The following is a 22,729-nucleotide window of genomic DNA, read 5'->3' as shown; positions in this document are numbered from 1 at the left end:
TTCTGAAAATATGTTACCTTCAAATTCACGAGAGATTGCTGAGAAAAGGCTGCTGTTGTTGGAAGCAAGACTCAAGAAAAATGAAGACCTGAAAAAAGAATATAAAAAAGTTATCGATGAATATATAGAGCTGGGCCATATGGAGTTGGTTCCTGACTCAGAGAAGAATAAAGTAAATGCTGTTTACTTACCACATCATGCGGTAGTAAATTTACAAAGAGATACAACCAAAGTGAGAGTTGTATTCGATGCATCCTGCAAGGGAAAAAATGGTAAATCATTAAATGATGCACTAATGTTAGGACCTACCTTGCAACCGGAACTTCGGCATTTAATAATCAAATGGAGAACTTACCCAATCACACTGTCAGCAGATATTGTAAAAATGTACAGACAGGTGAAAGTTGATGAAGAACACGTAGATTTACAGAGAATTCTGTGGCGTGATGATGAATGTTCTGAAATAAAAGATTATCGATTATTAAGAGTCACATTTGGTACAGCATCTGCTCCTTACCTGGCAGTTCGAGCACTCCAACAGGTAGCACATGATGAGGGTGGCGTCTATCCAACTGCATCTGAAAGAGTAAAGAATGATTATTATGTTGATGATCTCATGTCAGGTGTAGAAACAGAGACTGAAGGAATTAAATTGTATGAGGAAATGAACAAGTTACTTGGAAAAGGTGGATTTACGTTACAAAAGTGGACAAGTAATAATGATGAATTGATAGAAAAACTTAAGGAAATAGGAAGGAAAAAAGATGAAAAAGGAACTAATGTAAAGGAAGTTCTAAATTTAAAAATGGATTCTACAATAAAAATACTTGGACTTACCTGGTGTCGCGAAGAAGACTCGTTCAAGTATGTGGTGAAGTTAATGCCACCGAAGATACCTGCAACTAAAAGAAGTATTATATCTGATATTTCTCGTCTATTCGATCCTTTAGGTTGGGTCGCTCCCAGCATTATTATAGCAAAAATAATAATACAAAAAATGTGGTTGACTGGAGTAGATTGGGATGAGGAAGTACCAGATAATATAGTTCAAGAATGGTTTAAATATCGAGAAGAATTGTTAAAATTAAATGAAATTAACTTACCTCGATGGTACGGCACACGCAAAACTGATGAAGTTGTAGAATTACATGGCTTTAGTGATGCGTCAAAGTTGGCATACGCTGCTGTGGTGTATATTCGCATCATAGACAAGGATGGTAAAATACATGTCGCTTTAATCTCAGCTAAGACTAAGGTGGCTCCAGTTAAGCAAATTTCCATACCACGCCTGGAACTTTGTGGAGCGGTTCTGGTAACAAGGCTGCTAATTGAAATCGCGGGTGTTCTTAATGTGGAGAAATCTAACCTCCACGCGTGGACGGACTCAACTGTAGTGTTAGCATGGATTAATAATCATCCTAGTCGCTGGCAAACGTTTGTGGCAAATCGTGTGTCTGAGATTGTCACGACATTAGAACCACAACAGTGGTCGCATATAAGCACTAAACATAATCCAGCAGATTGTGCTTCACGGGGAACACAACCTGCTCAATTGGTAGCAACACCAATATGGTTTTCTGGTCCTGATTTTCTTCATGAATCTTCTATTACCTATACTAAACTTAAAACTGCTACAACAGATTTGGAGCTGGCAAAAGTTCATTGTAGCACGGTAGAGCATTCAATAATAGAAAGGTTTTCTTCTCTCACTAGACTCATACGAGTAACAGCATATTGTCGACGTTTTTTGAAGATGAAGTCTTCTCGTCAGGCTCTTTCTAATTACTTAACTAGTGAAGAATTGTCTTTAGCTTTTAATTGTTTAATAAAAATTATTCAAAACGAACACTTTGAAAAAGAAATAAATAATATAAAATTAAAAATTGATATAAATAAAAAAAGTAAAATTCATAATTTAAATCCATTTATTGATAATAAAAACCTATTGAGAGTTGGTGGTAGACTAGAGTTTTCATGTTTACTGGAATCTCAAAAACATCCAATTTTACTACCCAAATGTCATTTAACTTCATTAATCATTGCTCACGCTCATCAAACCACAATGCATGGCGGTTATCAACTAATATTGAGTTTTTTGAGGTCCAAATATTGGATTCTTGGCATGAAGCAATTAATTAAAGGACACATAAGAAAATGTGTCAGGTGTATAAGATTTGCAAAGGCCCCTCCAACACCATTAATGGGACAATTACCAACGGTTAGAGTGACTCCAAGCAGACCGTTTGCGAACAGTGGAGTAGACTTTGCCGGACCGATCAACATGCGATCAGCTCGAGGACGTGGACATCACTCCTACAAGGGCTATATCTGTTTATTTGTTTGTATGTCCACCAAGGCTGTACATATAGAGGCTGTTAGTGACTTAACAACTAATGGTTTCTTGCAGGCATTTAAAAGGTTTGTTGCTCGTCGTGGTCCTTGTCACAATATGTACAGTGACAATGGAACTAATTTTTTAGGAGCATCCAGAGAACTCGAGCGTATGTTCCAGTCTGAAAAAAGGGATATTTCTCGAGAGGTGGCAGAGTTTTTGGCAACTAATGGAACCAGTTGGCACTTTATACCTCCTCGAGCTCCTAATTTTGGAGGCTTATGGGAGGCCGGAATAAGGTCGGTTAAAGGTCATTTAAATCGTGTAATTGGCGATACGACACTCACTTACGAAGAAATGTCTACGGTTTTGGCTCAAGTTGAAGCTTGTCTAAACTCGAGACCTTTGTCGCGTTTGGATAAGGAAAATGATATAGGCATGATTTTAACTCCGGGACATTTTATTACAGGTGATACGTTGGTTACTGCGCCAGATTATAACTTTCAATCTTCTAATGTTTCTTCATTACGAAGATGGCAGCATACCCAAAAAATGCTACAGGATTTTTGGCGTTGTTGGTCAAAGGAATACCTGGCTCAGTATTATTGTAGATATCGGTGGTCAGTACACACCCCCGAACCTGGTATAGGGGAGGTAGTTTTGGTTAAAGAGGATGGCTTGCCCCCAAGCCGTTGGTTATACGGTGTTATTGTTGAAAAACATCCGGGAAGAGATGGTGTCACCCGGGTAGTTACCTTGAGAATTAAAAATTCTCATATCAAGCGGCCAGTCTCAAAAATCATTGTACTTCCCGTTACTTCATAAGAAGTTATTGTTTTGTTTTTGAATACAGTCCATTGCTTTGTTTTTTGTTTGTATAAGTTAATTGATAACTTTTGGTTTACCCACTAATGATAAATCAGGGATCCCCTCATGGTGGGCGGATATAAATTGAAGGACAACCCTGGGTTTGTCCTTGGTGGGCGGTTATGTTTAAGTTTATTATTTTACTATGAGAAAGACTTCTTTGGTTTGCCGTTAGGCGCTAGTGTCCATGTAAACAATAATTGTAAAAGGTATAACTAGATGGCGTTAAAATATTTTGAGTTTGTTTTGAAACGCGATATGGTTTACCTTATGATTTATTATATATGTTTGTGGCTTTCAAGCCTCGTGGCTTCACGATCAGCCCATACGGATTAGGATAATAAACAGGCATAATTTGAAAGAAATCCAATGTATCATTTAAAAGGATCGAATTAAAGAAAATACGTTTGTATGGAGGAATTAAATTTATGAATACCCGAAATAAAATTGAATCTATGAGCCACAACTAGACTCACGTGAAGTGAACCTATCTTTCTAGATACCTACACTGAGCAACAAATGCACCAACCGTGCATTTTGGTACCATCACTTCATAAACTGTGGCATCTCCATAAAAAACATTGTCAACGCCAGCTGACAATAATAAAGTATCTATGATTTTTCAAATTGTTCATTCAAATTAATTAAAATATTTGTTATCAATTGATTGAACATATTGTTGAATAACTTTTAAAAATGATGGTCTACAAAACGTTTACACCTACCTTACCTACAATTCCGCAGACGTCTTAAACTTTCGGAACAAAGCACTGATCAAATTGACACAATTGCAACAGAGCAATCAAAATTTAATTATACTTGATAGCTTTATTGCAGCCTGCGGTACAGCTAGAGAATAAAAAATATAATATGTAGAGAATCAACACTGTCTACAAAATGTCTACAAACAAATGAAAAAATTCAGTTATCCGGCACACGGTGATACAAGTTTAGTTAGTTTCTGAACTCCGAACAGAAACCAAGCACCATGCTTTTATTTAGGTACAAATTACACTACCATTTGTCTCTTAGGAAAAAATGTGCCACACCGGTATTTAATATTTTGCAAATAAGGGGTACCTAAAGAGTGGCCTGGCCTATAAAGAAAATTTCGTGTACTTATATTTCGCCAAAATATAGTTTATGCAAAAAGGATCCAAATGAAAGGTTTTCTTCCAATCTAACCAACTAAGTAGTTGATCATTTATATTATTTGGCAGATAATTATATAAACTAACTTTAAGTTTTACTTCTATGTTATACTTATCTTGACTGTAAAGTTTCTCGCGTGACGGTTTACAGAGAAGCTTTGCATTCATTTGCAAAAGATAATTGCATAAGAATAGCTTAGAGCAAAGAACTGCATAGGCGAGTTTCCGTTCCGATTATCCGTGAAAAAAAGACTTAAAATACATTTAATTTATTGGATATTACTTTTTTTGTTTAGGAACTTATTCGTTATTGTTTTTAATTTGTTCTGAAGTTAATATTTGCTAGCAATATTATGTATATTTAAGATATCTGTGATGCTGATTATAATAGTCACTTAAGTAAAAAAAATATTTCTTACTAGCTTTCCGCCCGCGGCTTCGCCCACGTGTAATTCGGTTATATATAGCGTTTTTTAATGATCTCGACAGGGCTTTTTCTTCCACAGGCTGAAATCTTGTTACAACTGGAATACGCCGAGATTTATGGACCGATTTACGTGATTCTTTTTTTGTTCGGTAGAGTATACTTTCAAGTTGGTCCCGTTGTTACCTAGTCAGGATCTGATGATGGTATTCCAGGGAAATCAAGGGCAAACCTCAAATTTACAGGCAATTACGTTTTTGACAATTTCATAGATCTGTTTAAGTATTTGCGTCTGATAGTCATCATCCCATGTGAATGAGCTGATGATGGAAGGTAAACTCCTCAACGGTTAGGAGTTGAAAGAAAATTCTTACGAAGTTATACGTACATGTGAGGCTATTAGGTTGACCTGATAATAAAAAGTAAATCTCACTAACGTTAAGAATTTAGGTGAAAATGGATGCGGACAAATTTCGTCTCTTCACTTGTTTCCTTTTAGCTGTTTGTATGGGTAGTGTTAACACAAAATAGGGATTTAAAGGCGTGATGTTATTAATGTTATGCATGTATGTACATAATTATGTATGTTATTATGTATGTTAAAGAGACGACTGAAAGTTGTCATACAAAGTCTTTTTTTTAAGGATGGGAAATCATCAAATGACCTCTCCCGCTCTGGGTGGAACGGAAGGGAGTGTCAGACTTTTACTGACTAAAACCCACCTCGTTCCTTCAGTTGCCCTTTGCGTTCCGGGGCCACGGTATCTCGTTAGAACTTTCCCGCAGCCCCGGCTCAGTTTATCCCGTTTCCCCCCCCTTGGGGGTTGACATTTCAAAAATCCCTTCTTAGTGCTCACTTATGTTACTAAAGGAACCTCTGTTCAAAATCTCAGACTCCTATACCGAGCGGTTTCGGCTGTGCGTTAATAAATCAGTCACCCAATCGCACCCCCTAAATCACGATTGGAGGGTAGTTTGAATAAACTTATAATGTCAAACATATTTACTTGCTTATGTACGTGTTCATGCCAAGTTTCAAGTTTATAAACCCAAGGAATAAGATTTTTCATAGAAACGTTTTTACCCCTTTTCCCCCCCTTGGGGGTTGAATTTCCAAAAATCCTTTCTTAGTGCTCCCCTACATATCCCAAGGAACCTACATTCCAAATTTCAGCTGTCTACGACCAGTAGTTTCGACTGTGCGTTGTCTGTCAGTCAGTCACTCAGTAACGGAAGAGTTTTATATATAGATTAGTACTTATAAAAGTTTCCCTATTTTCTCTGTCTGTACGAGTATGTATGCACATCTCGGAAATTGTGGACGGTTTTATTCATGTTTAAAATGTTGAAAAGAGGGTTGTCTGACAAGGTTTATAAATATCTATAAATGCTACCCGTGCGAAGCCGGGGCAGGTCGCTAGTATAATAATAAAGAAAACACTTTTTTTAACAATAAAGCATATATATAACTAAAGTATATAACGAACTAAGTAAACATTAAAACTAAAACCACGATCTTATTGACAAGGGATTTCTTTATAAAGAAAATAAATTATCTTAAAAGAACTGTACTCAAAACATGTTCCTAATGTAATGAAATAGTAAAGTATCCCTTTTCAATAAGTTGTCTTATATATTACACCACAAATCCCAACTTTGCACCTTGTACAGCACGAAAGATCATGCGTATACGAAAATAGATAATCTTTTTTACTAGTTATGGAGATCTGTTAAGTATCTTTATTTCCTGGTTTAATGTACGATATTGATGTTGCAAGTACCTACCTCACAAATGTCTCAAGCAGAATGCTAACACTACGCATAACAAAAGACACAAAAAAAATAAACAGGAGGACGTGGTGTATCGACATCAAGTCATCAAAAACTTTAACATATTTAAAATTAAAACGAAATTAACAAAATCATAATACATGAACAAAATGTTGAATTAATAAATACACAATTAACAACATAAATCTTAGTATGAATTAAAATGTTGAATAAAGAGCCGATATTCCATTTGACATACGGTTTACACACTAATACAAAAAGCTATGCAAAATTCTGTCCAAAAGAAAATATAACAAGCAGGCAGCAAATATAACAGTAATATAAAGCTAAAACCAATTTAGCAATAATAAATATTCCTATCTAAAATTCCTATCAATTTAATTTAGTTGTTGAACGAATCAGTTTAGTTGAAGAACGATTTAGTTTAGTCGAGGAACGGTAAGAGCAAGACTGTCTAAAGCGACGTAACCACCTGCTGTAGTCATTCAATCTAGCTGTGCTGCTGTCGTCGTCGCCCAAAGACAGGGATGACGGAGTATTACCTTCAAACATATACTCGGTAGCCCTTGACATGGCGGCTGGGAGGGGTAAAGGCTCGGGCTCTGCCATTGGTTCAAGCCAGTCTTCGTACAAATCAGGTCGAGGGCCGATTTCTTCGCTTGGATTCGTGCGACAATTTTCGATAATCCAATCCTGTTCTTTGATTGATGGAGATCTAAAGATAAACAAGTTGTTAGTTTGAACCGAAAAAATGACTCTTTCACAATACTAATTTCGAGTTTTACTGAAAACAGGCTTCCTTCGAAAAAAGGGTGCCTCTTCGAGTTCCTGAACATTAAGCTTACTTTTAACAAAATAATGTAACTACCTTGAGTAATATGTTATTTTTTACTTTACCTTAATATAGCAGATATATTATCAGCACAATACACCATTTTGCTCTCTGGATCATAGAAACCGTCCCCGGTGTCGTAAAATCCTGGTGGTATCTCCCTGGGCGGAAGATCTGCAGTCACATTCGACTGGCCAGCTGGTTTCAGACCCTCCTCATATTCTATTGTGTACCTGAACCAAAGTACGCCAGGAAATACAGGCATTGAAATATTAATATAATCTTGAAATTAAATGTAAAAATCTTTAAGTTTCAAGAAACTAGAACCTGTAATGAGAATCCCATTGAAATAAGATTTTCCCTTGATAGGTTTTAAAATTTGCGCGGGTAGAAATGCAACTGGACACATATTTATATTACTTAGAGACCAGCATGTAATCATTTACAGATTCTGTCTTAAAAAAAGGTCACGTCTGTCTTCTTCTTCATCCTCCTGGCTTTAAACCCTATAACATCCTTAACTCCATAGAAAAGACCCCAGGGATCTCTTTTTGACCATAATACTCAATTGGTCAGTCAGGTTTTTACAAGAAGTGACTCCCATCTAACCTCCGCAACCTTTGCAGGGGGAAGTTAAACATTATTGCTTCAAAGTAGAACCGCACTAAATGAAAGTGCTTATTTGAAAGGAGGAAAGGGATGAAGTGGTCCTATTCTAAAGTGCTGGGAAACACACGGAACAATCCGTCTCCATCTGAATCTAATTAAGAACTTATATATATTAGATTAGCTCATGTTATAAAGAAAATTCAGCTCAAATCTATAAAACTTGACTACTAAGATTGGATGAGCTATAAGTAATTGGTAGGATAGTTGATCAATCGAAGGTCGTACCTTCTGTCTGGCATTTCACAGTACATCCAATCGGTGTTGCTATAATACAAGCCGTCAGCGAATATCAACGTTCGTTCTACCATGCGGCCCTGCCGGAAACTGCCCTTAAGAACCTCTCCGTTGGGGTAAAGCAGCTCTCCCTCGCCATGGAACATCCCGTCATCAAATTCTCCAGTGTATTTTACCCCTAAAAATTGAAATTTGTGAGTAAATACGTACAAACGTACTTATTCCATGATGAAAAAAGTGACATCATATGTAAAAAAGGCGGGAACACATAATGCCTTACCATTAGAAAACGTATATTCTCCAGTGCCACTCATCCCCAGCACATCCCATGTGCCCGTATACTGAGAGCCAGTTGGGAACTGCTTCGCAGCTCGCTGGACCATCGGAATGTCCACCTGCACTGACCTATTCAAAACAATAATAATGTTTTATAAACCAGAAACTAGGTAGTTCGCAGCTCTGCTTACTATAGAGATTTAGGATTTATAGGGAGTCAAGAAAGAGTGCACTGTTGGAGAACAAACGCGAGAGCAGCGCACTCCTCCCATAATTCTGCTTGTATAACCGGTAGGTAATTCTCGTGGAATTCGAAAAACTATCACTTATTGCTCCGTAATAATTGCTTATATTTAAAGTCACGCCTCTTTCTCGGAGGAGTAGGCAAAACCTTTAATCTTTCTACCTATAGGAACACACAAATCACGTCTTTATCCCTTACAGGGTAGACAGAGCCAACTGTCTCATAAATGCTGAAAACCACATTCAGCTATATGGCCTATAATGCCTCGAATTTAGGTTTACTTTCACAACCTTCTAACAAAATGAAACTAAAAAATATACATAAATGTTTAATATAGAAACGCGACACCGTGCGATATGAACAAAAGCTATATGTGGATCACCCGGTCGGCTCGGCGATGTTCTCTGAAGCGGCGTGTTGCGCGCGCAGACATCGTTCTTCGTTTTCTTAATTCAAACGACACGCCACAGGCCCAATCATCATAGTCAAAGGCACACTGGTTTGTCTACAAAGAGGTGAGGATGTAAACGAGAAATGCGTCAGGAAGACAAGGGCATACCTGCACGTTTCCTTATGCGCCTGAGAAAACTTCCTCATGAGTGTTTCATACTGCGACACACGTCTGTCTGGCTGCCTGCAATTCACATACACGCATACATATCTATATCGTCCGGGAAATACAGAGGTAATAGTCATTACCCACAAGACTAATTATCAATCAATCTAGATACCTAAAATTAATTCCTTTTCACTCTTCCTTTCATTATTACTTTTGTTTAAAAAAACGCCTATGATGAGAATGTCATACGAGCATCAATGACGAATCAGAATATATATATATATATATATTTATTTATATATATATTTATATATATATATTTATATACATACATACATACATATGATCACGTCTATATCCCTTGCGGGGTAGACAGAGCCAACAGTCTTGAAAAGACTGAATGGCCACGTTCAGCTATTTGGCTTAATGATAGAACCGAGATTCAAATAGTGACAGGTTGCTAGCCCATCGCCTAAAAGAGGAATCCTAAGTTTATAAGCCTATCCCTTAGTCGCCTTTTACGACATCCATGGGAAAGAGATGGAGTGGTCCTATTCTTTTTTGTAATAGTGCCGGGAACCACACGGCACATATATATTTATATTATATATATATATATATTTATATATATATATATATATATATATATATATATATATATATATATATATATATATATATATATATATATATATATATATATATATAATATTTATATATATAGTTCTATATTTTTAAGGCATTAAGGAAGGTTTTCATTCATAATAAATAAATAACCGTCCGCGTATGCGACGGCGTAAAACAAAACACCTTCTTCTCTAGACCCTGGTAGGTTTATCTCAGTCAGTCAGTCAGTTTATAATACTTATTTAGAAATTAGATGAATTGACGAAGTAGGTATATTCTTAGTGGATAACTCACTGTATATCTTTCATCTGTGACATACTGAACTAGGCGCGTCTGACCTGCCAATAAAGCATTCACCATTAGTCAATATAATATTAAACAAATTATTCTAATTTTAACTAAGATCGTTTAATATGAACCTTTCACTAGCGGCTTCACTCGCGTTCATAGTTAATTATCTACGGGAACAGTATTTTTCCCAGGCATCAATGATTCCACTCTACATCCACTAAAATCTTTTTCTGCCTCCTGGCATTTAATCCCAGGAAAATCCTTACCTATCTAGTTAGGAGCCCGGGATTGTGCCTTTTGACCACGATCTTGGATTATGTAAGTCAGGATTTTACACGAAGTCTAACCTCCGCAGCTTTTGCAAGGGAACCAAGTAGTGGACTTCTACGACATCCAAAGGTACGCCCGAGGAAAATGAAAAATTCCACTTACTCCTGTTTCCTCGGCAATTTTTGGAAATTTGTGTTCCTAGAATTCAATCTTTTACAGGTGTGTAGTGTTTGACAAAATTTACTGCAGCACTAAAATAAGATATGAAAGTAGATCGAATTTACCGGTTTTGACATTTTTTTAATTATCCATGAGAATAATAACGTCAAAACTATACAAAAAAATAGGTATGAAGGTACCAGAACCCTACCGTTTTAACCATCTAGTTAAACCGATATAAAAATTATTATCTTATACTTCTCAAAATATTTTTAGTAATTGCTTTAAAGTAAGTAGGCAGGTAAGTAAATAGTACACTGAAAATTTATTTGTTTACCTATAATAAAATAAATTAATTTTCAGCGGAGTATTATAAGAAGGTATTAATCGCTATATCGCTCTACATACATAGATATATACTTATGTTATCCTATTAACCCTGCAGTGGTCGCGCGGACTACATATGTAGTCCACTGATACAAAATCAGTTTTATTTCTTAAACGCTACACGTTAGGTTCTTGTGCCGCTAGGTACTTTCAAATGACTAATCGCGGAACGTTCACAGTGCAGCACGAGCGCCGGTCACACGCGGATGTAGCAATACTAGCTCCGCAAAGTTCCTGGACTACACATGTAGTCCGTGCGACCAATTACGTAAGTATTTTTTCAGTTCATATTTTTTTTGTTTTAATTTATTTTATGTATAAATTAATGTAAATATGTAATATAAATATTTTTGATTTATGTTATTTTACTATAAATTAATTTAACATTATATTTTTAGGATAAAAATGGATTATCGACAAGCTGCACAAATAGAGGCGTGGTTGAGAGAAGTTGATGCCGACATCGACAATAATCAAGCTGAGTCTAGCTCGGACGAGGAAGTAGATCAGAGCAGGAACAAGATATTAGAGGAGAAGGGTCGGATGAAAGCTTTGAAGATGAGGAACCACCTCAGCAAAGACGATGGCGTAATGAATATTACACAGGAGTTGATAACACAGTGTGGTCTAAAACGCTTCCTCAAAACAGAGGAAGAACCCGGAGGCAACATAGTGTTTTTTGTTGATAAAATGTTCTTTGTATGACGTTTCGAGAAACTCTAGAAGATGGCCTCTAACGGTGTTCTTCAATTTACTAAACTTGAGTGCACCAAATGCATTATGTATTTACACAGCAAATAAAAATTATGAAAGTATATGCCGTCGGGACTTCCTGATCGACTTATCTTTGGGTAGGATGAAACCATTGGCTCAAAAAAGAATAGACTCAAAATCGTTGCCGAGGTCTTTGACAATAAAAATTAAAGATTTTCTAGGTATTACGGACAAAAAAAAACAAGCACCAGCTTCAGAGGCGACGTCGAGCAATGTAGGCGCCGTTGCCACGACTATAGAAGAGCTCGCAATAAAAATACTTGAAAGTCGTGCACTGCCTGCAAGAAGTTTATTTGTGGAGATCATTCCAAGATTATGTGTCTTTCCTGTGTAGAAAATGCTATGAATGATTAATTTTTATTATTATATTTAAATGTGATCTCAATCAATCAAAGCTGTGATTATTGTGCCAATTTAGAGAAGTATTTTTGTTTTTGTTTAATTAATATAAAAATGAGTTGACATCTAAGTTTTTATTTTATTTTATATAATTAAGAAAACTATACTGATTATAATTCCATAAGTAAAATAAATAAATTATATAAAAAACAAAAGTTATTTCATTTTGAATATGGACTACGTATGTAGTCCGCGCGACCACTCTTGTCTCGATTAGGTGCGCGACCACTGCAGGGTTAAATAGGTACATCGCAAATAAATTATACGATAATCGGGTAGAGTTGAGTCTGCAAGCCAATTCTGCAGCATTATTGTATTTATGAACGTTATGTTTAAAAACTTCTAGTTCTCTACTCCTACATACATACTCTTTGATATGTACACCGTGGCTGCAAACTTTGTGATCAGTGCATTCCAAGGACTAAAGAAAATCACTAGGTACTGTCAGTGTGATGGTGTGTCAGTGTCAGTTTAGAAATAAAATGTCAATTTGATATTAATACTGAGCTGACACTGTCAGTTGACAGTTCTGTTCGTGTGGTTGCTGGTCGGTCTTTCTGCAAATCTTCACAATAGATCGATACTCGTGTACAATTTTTTAGTTGCTGACTATGTTGTTAATGAAAATGCTTCCAAATTAATATTGCGATCATCTTAAAAGTTTCATTAACTTTTTGGCTGAAATGTGTTAAGTGTAATTTATTATAACCACGTTTCTTTGCACTGCATATTACACATAGTCTGTAAAAGTGTATGATGAAGTGCCATTACGAAGTGTTATGTTTGACGAAGGAGGCTAGTGCCTCGGAAATAAAGAAGGCATATCGCAAGCTTGCGTTGCAGTGGCACCCGGACAAAAATTTGGATAACTTGCAAGAAGCAAAAGAGCAGTTTCAGCTCGTCCAAAATGCTTACGAAGTCCTGTCCGATCCGCAAGAGAGAGCATGGTAGGTATACTTTATCTTTATTACTCACAACAACGAAAATGATGAAGACATTTTCCATTTCATAAACTTAAGATTCCACCTGTACTCTGTAGATTTGCAGAGTACTTACCATTTTCATCTTTAAATTTATGAGCAGAATTTTTTTTTATGTTGGAAGATAATTTGTTTACTTGTATTAACTTGAATGCTTTTTATTATAACATTTTCCGTACAATTTAAACCTCTTGACTGCTGGATTCGAAATTAATTTATAATTATAATAAAACTACACAATGCCAGTCCTAATTTTCCTCAGTCTCTGAGCTTTACATCAAAGGCTCAAGACCAGCAGCTCTCAAACTGACTGCCCATGCCTTGCTTTCTGTTCCTACCTTTCTTTGTCCCACATTCCCTGTATATTTCTGCTATTTATTATTTTATGGCAAACCTTACAAATGGGATGACTTTTACTAATTTGATCTTTATTTTGATACTTTGTAAATAAATCTATTATAATTAATGAGTCCAAGAATTAGTGGGTCAAATAGTATTACAATAATTAAAAAAATATTTTTGATACAGGTATGACAACCACAGAGAGCAGTTGTTACGAGGTGCTGGCAGCTCTTACAATGATGACAGTCTTGATGTGTACCCATACTTTAGTCCATCCTGCTACAAGGGCTTCGGCGATGATGCCCCGGGCTTCTATGGAGTTTATAGTGAAGTAAGTGTAGTCTATCCATAATATTTTTTTATTATCATAATTATGAATTCTTTATTGGGAACCACGTAACACCAAAATAATAATTTCATATTATTTTTGTGTTGTGTGGTTCCCAGCAATAGAATAACGAATAGGACCACTCCATTTTCAATGAATGTCGTAAAATGCAATTAAGCAATAGGCTTTAGAAACTTGGGATTCTTCTTTAAGGCAATGGGTGAGCAAACTGCCACTATTTGACTCTCAATTCTTTTCAAGACTGTTAGCTCTGTCAATCTTGCAAAGGATATAGACGTTTGTATGACATTATTCTAACATTAGTTCCAGTTGCATCCCCCTTGAGAATGCAGAGTTCTATCTTGGACCATGATCCTGGAGCTGGAAAAAACAGTTGTCACTGCGAAGTGCAAGAACTAGGATACAATGTCCTAGACCAATAACATACATATATAGTCACGTCTATATCCCTTATGGGGTAGACAAAGCCAACAGACTTGAAAATACTGTTTATCCGTGTTTAGCTTCTGGGCTTAATAATAGAATTGAGATCCAAGTAGAGACAGGTTGCGGCTCATTGCCTAAAATAGAATTGCAAGTTTATAAATCTATCCCTTAGACATCCATGGGAAATAGATGGAGAAGTCCTTTCTTTTTTGTATTTGTGTCAATAACTATTTATGGCAATTAATTTTAAGCTATCAAAAGAGGGATTGTGCCTTGTACCAATTATATGTAGATCAAGTAAATTAAGTCAGTTCTTACATATAAACAGTCAAGAATGGTTCCCCCAGGGGTAAGCACTATGGATTTCCATTTGCTAAAATATATGCATATTTAACTCTTCTCATACATTCTCCACAAGTATTTATAACAATATATTTCATTGATTGCAGGTGTTTTCCAAACTTGCTTCAGAGGAGACAGATTTCCTTGAAGATCCTGAAGAAGTTTCCAAAATACCTAAATTTGGAAACTCAACAACTCCTTATGAGGAAGTTCATGAGTTCTATGCCTATTGGATGTCATTCTCTACCAATAAGAGTAAGTTTACGGCCTCTGTGGCGCACCGGTAGACTCTGCCTGCACCATTTCAGCATCAAAAAAACACAACAACTACATTTTACTAGCCTCTGCTTTTTCTGCTGCGTAAATATTTATCCATATTGTTTCAGCATGTTAAACACATACATATCACGTCTATATCTCTTACGGGGTAAACAGAGCCTACATTCTTTATACATACATACATATGGTCACGTCTATATCCCATGTGGGCTATACAGAGCCAACAGTCTTGAAAAGACTGAATGGCCACGTTCAGCTATTTGGCTTAATGATAGAATGGAGATTCAAATAGTGATAGGTTGCTGCCCATCGCCTAAAAAACAATCTTTATATCCGTGATATGTAACAGGCAATAAATTATAATATTGAAGCATTTTTATTCTCTTACACACAATATTATTTTTGCCAAATATGTCATAGCAAATTTTAAATGTCAATTTCTTTCACAGGCTATGTCTGGCTAGACCAATATGAAATTCAGCAAGGCGACAACCGCAGAGTCATCAAGTTGATGGAGAAGGAAAACAACAAGATTCGTCAGAAGGCGAGGAAGGAGCGGAACGAAGAGATCAGAAGGCTCGTCAGTTTCGTCCGCAGGAAGGACAAGAGAGTCATCGAGCATACCAAGTTGTTGCAAGAAAAAGCTGAGGAGAATAAGAAGAAGGTTTGTATTTTTTGAAGAAAATATTTTTCAATAATGAATATTACAAAAACCCTGTCCGATTTGCGATGTTTCTGTTGGCTGCTTGTTTAGGTTATACCAACTGGTTTCTCATCTTTGAATAAGTGTAGGAATTTAACTTCAAAATAATACAAATTTCATTTTAGAGGATAATTTGCAAGCAAAACCTATTGGAACTTAATATATATTTCCTTTGTCGCTGGAGTGGCAAAAAGTGGTACAGAGCAGATCTATACCACAAATTACCACTCCAGCGACAAAGTATAGTATACCTTTAATATATGGTGCCGCCGAGTGTTGCCATTTTAATGTTAAACCCTTTATTTTACTTCCGGAGCTGTCAATATTTTGTTACATATACGACTACTATGCAAGCTATCGTTAATAAGCTGCCTTTAATTATTTTGTTATGAAACATAATACTTCTAAAAATGATTGTATTAATATAATCAATTTTACAGTCGGAGCAAATAAGGCGGGAAAGAATCCGACAAAGGCAGAAAGAGATAGAAGAAGCAAAGAAAAAGGAGGGTGAGAGCTCATTTATGCAAAGTGATGATTACCAGAAGAAACTAAGCGAGATTGAGTCCCTGTTGGCTGAGGAGTTTGGGCTGTCCTCTGATGATGATACTATCAGTGAGGGAGGTATGGAGAGCAGCAATGAAGAGAGTTCCAAGACTGAGGAAGTAAGTTATATATATTAATCTGAACAATGTATTCTCTCGTCCACATTCTATTCTAAGTTAAATTGATATTGTGAAGTTGACGTTGTTGAAGAAAATGCTGCAGTGCAGTTTGTTACCGCTTCTTCTGCACTGACGCCTTGGAAGCGGCAGTAAACTTAGTTTTAAGTAATTTATTTGACGTCAACCAATGTTGTTAAACCATACGTTTTGACAATTATTAAGAGATATAAAGTATCCTAATAATATAATAATGAATAAAAATTTTGAATTTTGAATTGACAGTAACTATAGCTTTTGCCTCCTTAACATGGGAGACAACTTAAATTTCTGCTTTCTGGGTTCCCATGGGATATTCCAGAAAAAAGTGGCCTACATTTTATTTTATTTTCATTTGTCAAAATCAGTCCAGTTATATATAATATTTTTACTAAGCGAATAAATCTAAATGTATGCCTTCATAAATAAACACAATCCAAATTATCTATAAATATAAGTAGAATATCTCTTTCCCCAAACATTTTAATTTCTGATAAAGAAAGAGGTCTTTTAAAGAGGGTAGGTTATATGTGTGGAACATTCATTTGCCTTCTCTTTGTCTTTGCCACATTTACAAAAAAGTTTTAATTTAAAGGTAATTAACGATTTGACATTGATTTATTTCCAGGCGAGTGAAGCCTCAAAAGTCACGCCGAAATCATCAACAAGGACAAAACAGGCCATTAAAAATTTGTATTGTTCAGCATGTAACAAGCTATTCAAAAATGTGAAATCCTTCGAGAATCACGAGAACAGCAAGAAACACAAAGACAATGTTGCAAACATGGCATTGGAGGATGATGTTGGAATATCAGACAATGAGGAGAAAGTGGGAGATAATGAGGAACCAGCTCAAGTGACTGGTAAAGTGAATGGGGAAACCGAAGACGATGGAGATCCTATAGAAAATTCAACATCTGATATTGAAGATAATGACATCAGGGAAACGCTTAGTGATGACTCTGATAAGATACAGGTAAAATTTATATTACATGTATATCTTTTCCAATACCTTCACTTCTTTCTCTCTCTTTTTCTTGTATGGGATTGGGGCCTGCTTTCCGACTTTTAACTTTCCATTTTATCAGGTCTATGGTGTCTTTAGTTTAAGTCTTGTGAAGTCTAGTAATCGCAAAGCCCTGTTAAAATAAATATAAAACAGAAATCTGTATGCGATAGCTTAGTGTTATCAAACTGCTTTTTTTGCACACCTGTGGTATCCTGTTAATATTGTTTTAATTACAATATTACCAAAATACCACGGTGTATTTCATTTATCTCATTTTATTTCAGGCCCTTCCAAAGAGCCACAAGAAGAAAAAGAATAAAAAGAAATCATTTATACCAATGCCTGAAAGTGAGGGCAATGACAGTCATGATGAGATGAGCTTCAATGAAATTGAAGGCCCGTCCCGCAGTAGGAAAGCCAAGAAATTCAACATGCTCAAAAGTCAGATACAGGCAAAGAAGGAAGCCAGTCTAAAGAAAGGATCACAATCTCAAACCTCAACAGAGAATTTGTGTGAGGTATCTAGCACAACGCCCACAGATGATGCATTAGGTGAATCAGCAATTCCAAAAGATAGGCCTGCTTTGCCAAAAACACAAAGAAATGTCAAGACTAAGAAATTAGTGGACAGAAAACCTATAAGTAATAAAACAAGTGAGACAGAAGATTCAAGTACAGCATTAAACCTTCGATGTGCAGTTTGCCAAGCAGATTTTCCATCAAAAAATAAACTATTTGAACATTTAAAAATAACAAAACACTCAGTGCCTCTGCCACAGACTAGCTACTCACAGAATAAGAAAAACAAGCGAGCTAATAGATAAAAATGTGCAATGAATTTAGATAGGATGGAGTAATCCAATGAGAATCATCGTGATTTTCTTTAAAACTCTACAAAAGTGACTCTGTCAGTCTATTTATTAAATTATTATGATCACTGTCATTAAGATTATGCCTAATAAATTAAATGAATTAAAATTTGCTTTTTTTATCCATTTCACCAATCATAGTTAGATACAAGAATATTAAGATTTCAAAAATGAGATGAGAAATATGATATTTATATTAGCGTAATTCATTCAGCTGTGCATTTTTTGTGAAAACCATTGGTATATACTCTACCTATGAATTCACTGGTGACAGGTGTGCTCCATTATGTCCTGGCCACAAAAAAATTTTACTATTGAGAAATTAAAATAATGTTCTTCATGTGAACTTACTGTAGTTTGATTTGAAGTGTACCAAAGGATAATACATTATTTACAGTGGCCAGGGTAGCTGCATACAGGTAGTCTCAATTAAAAACATTCAATTTTGAAAAAAACACTTTTTTAGGGTAGCTTAATCTTTATTGCATGCAGTGCTTCCCCTTTAATACTGTCTGATATAACTAGGTAACTATCTGTTAAATATTATCTCGAAAAAGTTCTCGCAGATAACATAAATTGGCTATCATTTTAATTAAGTGTTAGGGAAATGTATAACTCAAATAATAATTTAATAACATTTAAAACATTTTAATTCCTATTAAGAATAACAGAACCATCATAGAAATACATTGAGAACATTTACAATAAAAATTTAAAAAATCTGTTAAATCAGCCACTGTTGTGTATTCACAGGCAAAAATAATATATTTTTCAGTTTTAGGGTAAAGTACATTTTTACTTTGATAAGTTTTCTATTTCTCCATCTCTGGTTCATATTCATCTTGACTTGATGACTGCTTGGTGTCAATTACAAACACATGAGTTTCTTTTATTTTACATCAGGAATTCATGCTTGTCACAGCATGTTCCAGCTGCTTATTTTGACTTTCATGAACTGCTTTTCTTACCAGTTACCATGACATGTTAAAAAATGTGCCCTGACATGACATGTTGAACACTGTAACTTTAATGTAGTGTTTGGACATGAGCTCAAGAAATTCAATTTTACTATTCAAACTCGGGAATATCTGCATAACTGTAACCAGGGTACTGTTTGTATGCACAGTATGCTATTCTTATGTGATATGCCCCTGGTAAAAACATTATTGCGCCTAAAACTATGATTGGCCATAGCCTGTCCGAATATTTAGTGTCTATATGACCAGAAACTATAAGACTACCAACTATTAGTAAAACTGTGCCAACAACAAATAGGAAGGACGCAAGGCTTATTGCTTTCCATGGGATTTTAGGGGGTGGTTCCTCAAACTGAGCATCGGAAAATCCGCTGTCGTCGCTGGATATTAAGCGATATCCTTCGTGCTGTCTTCCAAAACGAAATCTGGCCATTCCAAAACGTTTAATACGCTCTGAGAACAAACAATAAATTGTTAAATATTTTTTCTACTGTTACTTCACCAAATAAAAACTATGGCTAACATGTTGTCGGGCTTAATTCCACACACTAACCGGCTAGAAAAAACAGTAAATAAAACTTTTTCAATCACAATAAAATATTGTTTTTGTTGTTGCGGCGAAAAGCTGTCAAAGTCAAATAAAATCAAAAGATATCGTTTCTTGATTTTGTAATTGTCAATGTCAGGTGAGACTACAACATGACAGATTCCTTTTTTTTTTCTATTTTTTGAGCATGAATTATAATGAACACTTATTCACTCATGAAATAATCAGAAAAGTAATATTTTTGTTTGCGGTGGGGAATGAACAAATTATTACTTTTTATTTTATATTTCTTGCGCGAAAATGTATTTAGTAAATTTTTATTTTCATGCTTTAAGCACAGCAGGATGCTTTTCTTTTTGTTCTTTGTACATTCCTTATTTGGGCATCCGTTCTAGACCTCCATAGAATAAGTCCTTTCTCTCTCTTATCAAGGCGTGTTCCCAGTTGCAACTTCCGCCATTAAGCGTCGGGGCCTGGGGTCCTTTTTCCTATTTCTCTCTTTCCACGTTATTTTCAGTTCTAAGACCGTTGGCATAGATCATCTTTCTGTCTGCAGGCTTCTACAAGACACCATATCAGCGCTCTTGCATTTTATCTACAATGTCACGGACATGAAGGCTGCCGCAAATATCTTTGAGTCTTTGAGAAACTCCGCACATCCAGCGCAGCATGTTTATCTCCGTGACATGCTTGTGACGCATTTTATTATAAGTCAATTAAATATTAATAAGTAACCTTAATAGTAATTAAATTAATTGAAAAGATAGAGTCAAAAATTAACCAAATTATTAATCTAGAGTATAAGTTTGGCTTACCTTTTATGTTCTGTATTAATGTCATGCTTTGTAAAAATATGCGGTGTCTATAAGTAGGTACCCACTAAGGTACCTAATAATTACACTAAATTTCACATATTTTTCCACTAAATGCTGCCTTAATACGAGAATTTGCTAACAAAACACCATCTGAAACAAAAAAGGATGAGTAAGTTTTTTATTGTTTTATGTTTAGGTATCTTCTTATGGAAATTTCTGTTAATATAACGGATACAGTCTGATGGGGTGAAAATACTACTGCAATATTCCATGCTCTAAGCCGTACCACCTCAGGATTCGGAATTTTTTCAGAAATATTTCCGATTTTCTCCATCAGCCTATAAATTATTTTCTATGTCAAAATCTAGTGTCTTTAGACCAAAAAATAAGGACTACTAGGGATTTTCTGTACAAGTATTTCAGTCTTTCCAAGGCTGTTGGCTCTGTCTACCCTGTAAGAAAAAGGCGTGACTATATGTAGATACACGTATGTTTTCAATACTACCTCATATGCCGCAATGCCTAACTATAATTTACTAATTATAGCCTATTTAAACATCGGTCTAGTCGCTCGCTGGGTTATTTTACAAAGGTTACATGAATAAATTTACTGTCCAGCCTTTTGTAGCCAACATGTAATACTCCTACTTGCGTCATACCAAAACGTACTGTACTGCAGATTGGCAAATCCTTGACCCAATGCGTCGATCTGCAGTATACATAAAACAAAGGAAATCCAAAAATTTCAGCTAGCGGTGTGAATAATATTGATAGTAGGTATTTTCATTGCAATACTTTACCCTGGAGCATTGTCGTAAAGGCTCACTGTAGCTCCTCTCCAGAAAAGTGATGATGTGGGGATTATCACCAGGAGGATACATTTCTGGAGTGTAATTTCGTTTACAACAAATCTTACGGAAACATTGACTGACCTGAATGAAAAGTGCCCTGTTTCATTCTCATACATACATATAGTCACCTCAATATCCCTTACACAGAGCCAATAGTCTTGAAAAGACTGATAGGGCCACGTTCAGCTATGTGCCTTAGGTAATGATAGAATGAGGTACATACATAAAATCACGTCTCTTTCCCGGAGGGGTAGGCCAGAGACTACCTCTTTCCACTTGCCACGATCTATGCATACTTCCTTCGCTTCATCCACATTCAGAATTGAGATATTTGGTAGAATTCAAATAGCGACAGGTTGCTAACACATCGCCAAAAAAAAGAATCCCAAGAGTAAAAGCCGATGAGAAGCCGGAATCATGGGAAGCAGATGTAGTGTTATTTATTCTTTATTTTTTTTTTATTGGTGCGAAATTTCGTTGAGGAATAAACCAAGCAAATAATCTTTTTTTTTTTCTGATTCCAATGAATTATACTCTAAGTTTGAAACAGTTAACAAAAAGCAACAGTCATCATCAACAAGTACTAATTATAAAGAATACAAACTCATTTAAATTTGCATAATATTGGTTGCGATGGGAAGTGAATAAGGATTGCGGGCCCCGGGCTCCTCTCCAGGGAAATAAAGGACGAAGGATCGAAGTTAGCGATGGCGTCTGTACCACTACAGATTCATTTGGATGTCGTTAAAGGCGGCGACTAAGGTTATAGGCACGTAAAATTAATCTAGTGCAACTTTAACCACGATCCAATATGGGTTAAGTTATCCCCGAAATTCAGCCAGGAGTTCGTGAAAAAACCTGACTTAGGACCATATCAAGGATTATAGTCAAAAAGCGCACACAAGACCTCTCTCCAGAGAGATGAGGTTGTAACCAGGATTAATGCCAAAAGAAAGAAGAATATAAACAGGAATTAATATATTTTAGAATCTATATCCAAGTATGTACCACAATCTGCAAACTTAGAGCCTGCAAATTGGATATTTAATGACTGGTTGCTAGCCCATCGCATTAATAAAAGAATAATCGCAAATTGTTAAGCTTTACCAATGATTGACTTTTATTTCTTCTTCTCACATAGACTGTCTACGTGTGAAGAAGAATTAAAACCCGAGTACACGCTCTAAAAAGTAAAAAACAAGAGAATATTCCCCGCTGATGTTCTTATGTATAAACTATTAAAAATCTACCAA

General features: G+C 35.8%; 2 protein-coding genes across 2 annotated transcripts; one reads left to right on the top strand and one right to left on the bottom strand.

Moving 5' to 3' along the window:
* Window positions 1-6,937: 6,937 nt before the first annotated feature.
* Window positions 6,938-10,323, bottom strand: LOC106135242 (MORN repeat-containing protein 5-like). The gene is made up of 6 exons (XM_013335488.2): window positions 10,301-10,323; window positions 9,380-9,454; window positions 8,581-8,705; window positions 8,292-8,478; window positions 7,463-7,630; window positions 6,938-7,280 (listed from the first exon to the last, which is right to left on the bottom strand). The coding sequence occupies exons 1-6, from the start codon at window positions 10,321-10,323 to the stop codon at window positions 6,938-6,940; spliced, it is 921 nt and encodes a 306-aa protein (XP_013190942.2).
* Window positions 10,324-12,818: 2,495 nt separating this feature from the next.
* LOC106135511 (dnaJ homolog subfamily C member 21) lies at window positions 12,819-18,389 on the top strand. Its single transcript, XM_060945567.1, has 7 exons — window positions 12,819-13,233; window positions 13,795-13,939; window positions 14,833-14,980; window positions 15,454-15,668; window positions 16,148-16,372; window positions 17,037-17,384; window positions 17,702-18,389. Exons 1-7 carry the CDS (start codon window positions 13,040-13,042, stop codon window positions 18,239-18,241), a joined length of 1,815 nt encoding a protein of 604 aa, XP_060801550.1. The 5' UTR covers window positions 12,819-13,039; the 3' UTR covers window positions 18,242-18,389.
* Window positions 18,390-22,729: the final 4,340 nt, after the last annotated feature.

This window comes from Amyelois transitella, chromosome 8 (assembly GCF_032362555.1).
Source record: "Amyelois transitella isolate CPQ chromosome 8, ilAmyTran1.1, whole genome shotgun sequence".
Taxonomy (NCBI): Eukaryota; Metazoa; Arthropoda; class Insecta; order Lepidoptera; family Pyralidae; genus Amyelois; species Amyelois transitella.
The sequence above is the reverse complement of the archived record's forward strand: the minus strand, read 5'-3'. Positions and strand labels throughout refer to the sequence as shown.

Bases quoted from the DNA above. Each gene is read 5' to 3' on its own strand.
- LOC106135242 (XM_013335488.2), bottom strand. From the start codon at position 10,323: ATGTCACAGATGAAAGATATACA. The intron at 8,706-9,379 runs GTATGCCCTTGT...TGTTTTGAATAG, and splicing joins GCGCATAAGGAAACGTGCAG to GTCAGTGCAGGTGGACATTC. The intron at 8,479-8,580 runs GTAAGGCATTAT...TTCAATTTTTAG, and splicing joins AGAATATACGTTTTCTAATG to GGGTAAAATACACTGGAGAA.
- LOC106135511 (XM_060945567.1), top strand. From the start codon at position 13,040: ATGATGAAGTGCCATTACGAAGTGTTATGTTTGACGAAGGAGGCTAGT. The intron at 13,234-13,794 runs GTAGGTATACTT...TTTTTGATACAG, and splicing joins GATCCGCAAGAGAGAGCATG to GTATGACAACCACAGAGAGC. The intron at 15,669-16,147 runs GTTTGTATTTTT...TCAATTTTACAG, and splicing joins CTGAGGAGAATAAGAAGAAG to TCGGAGCAAATAAGGCGGGA.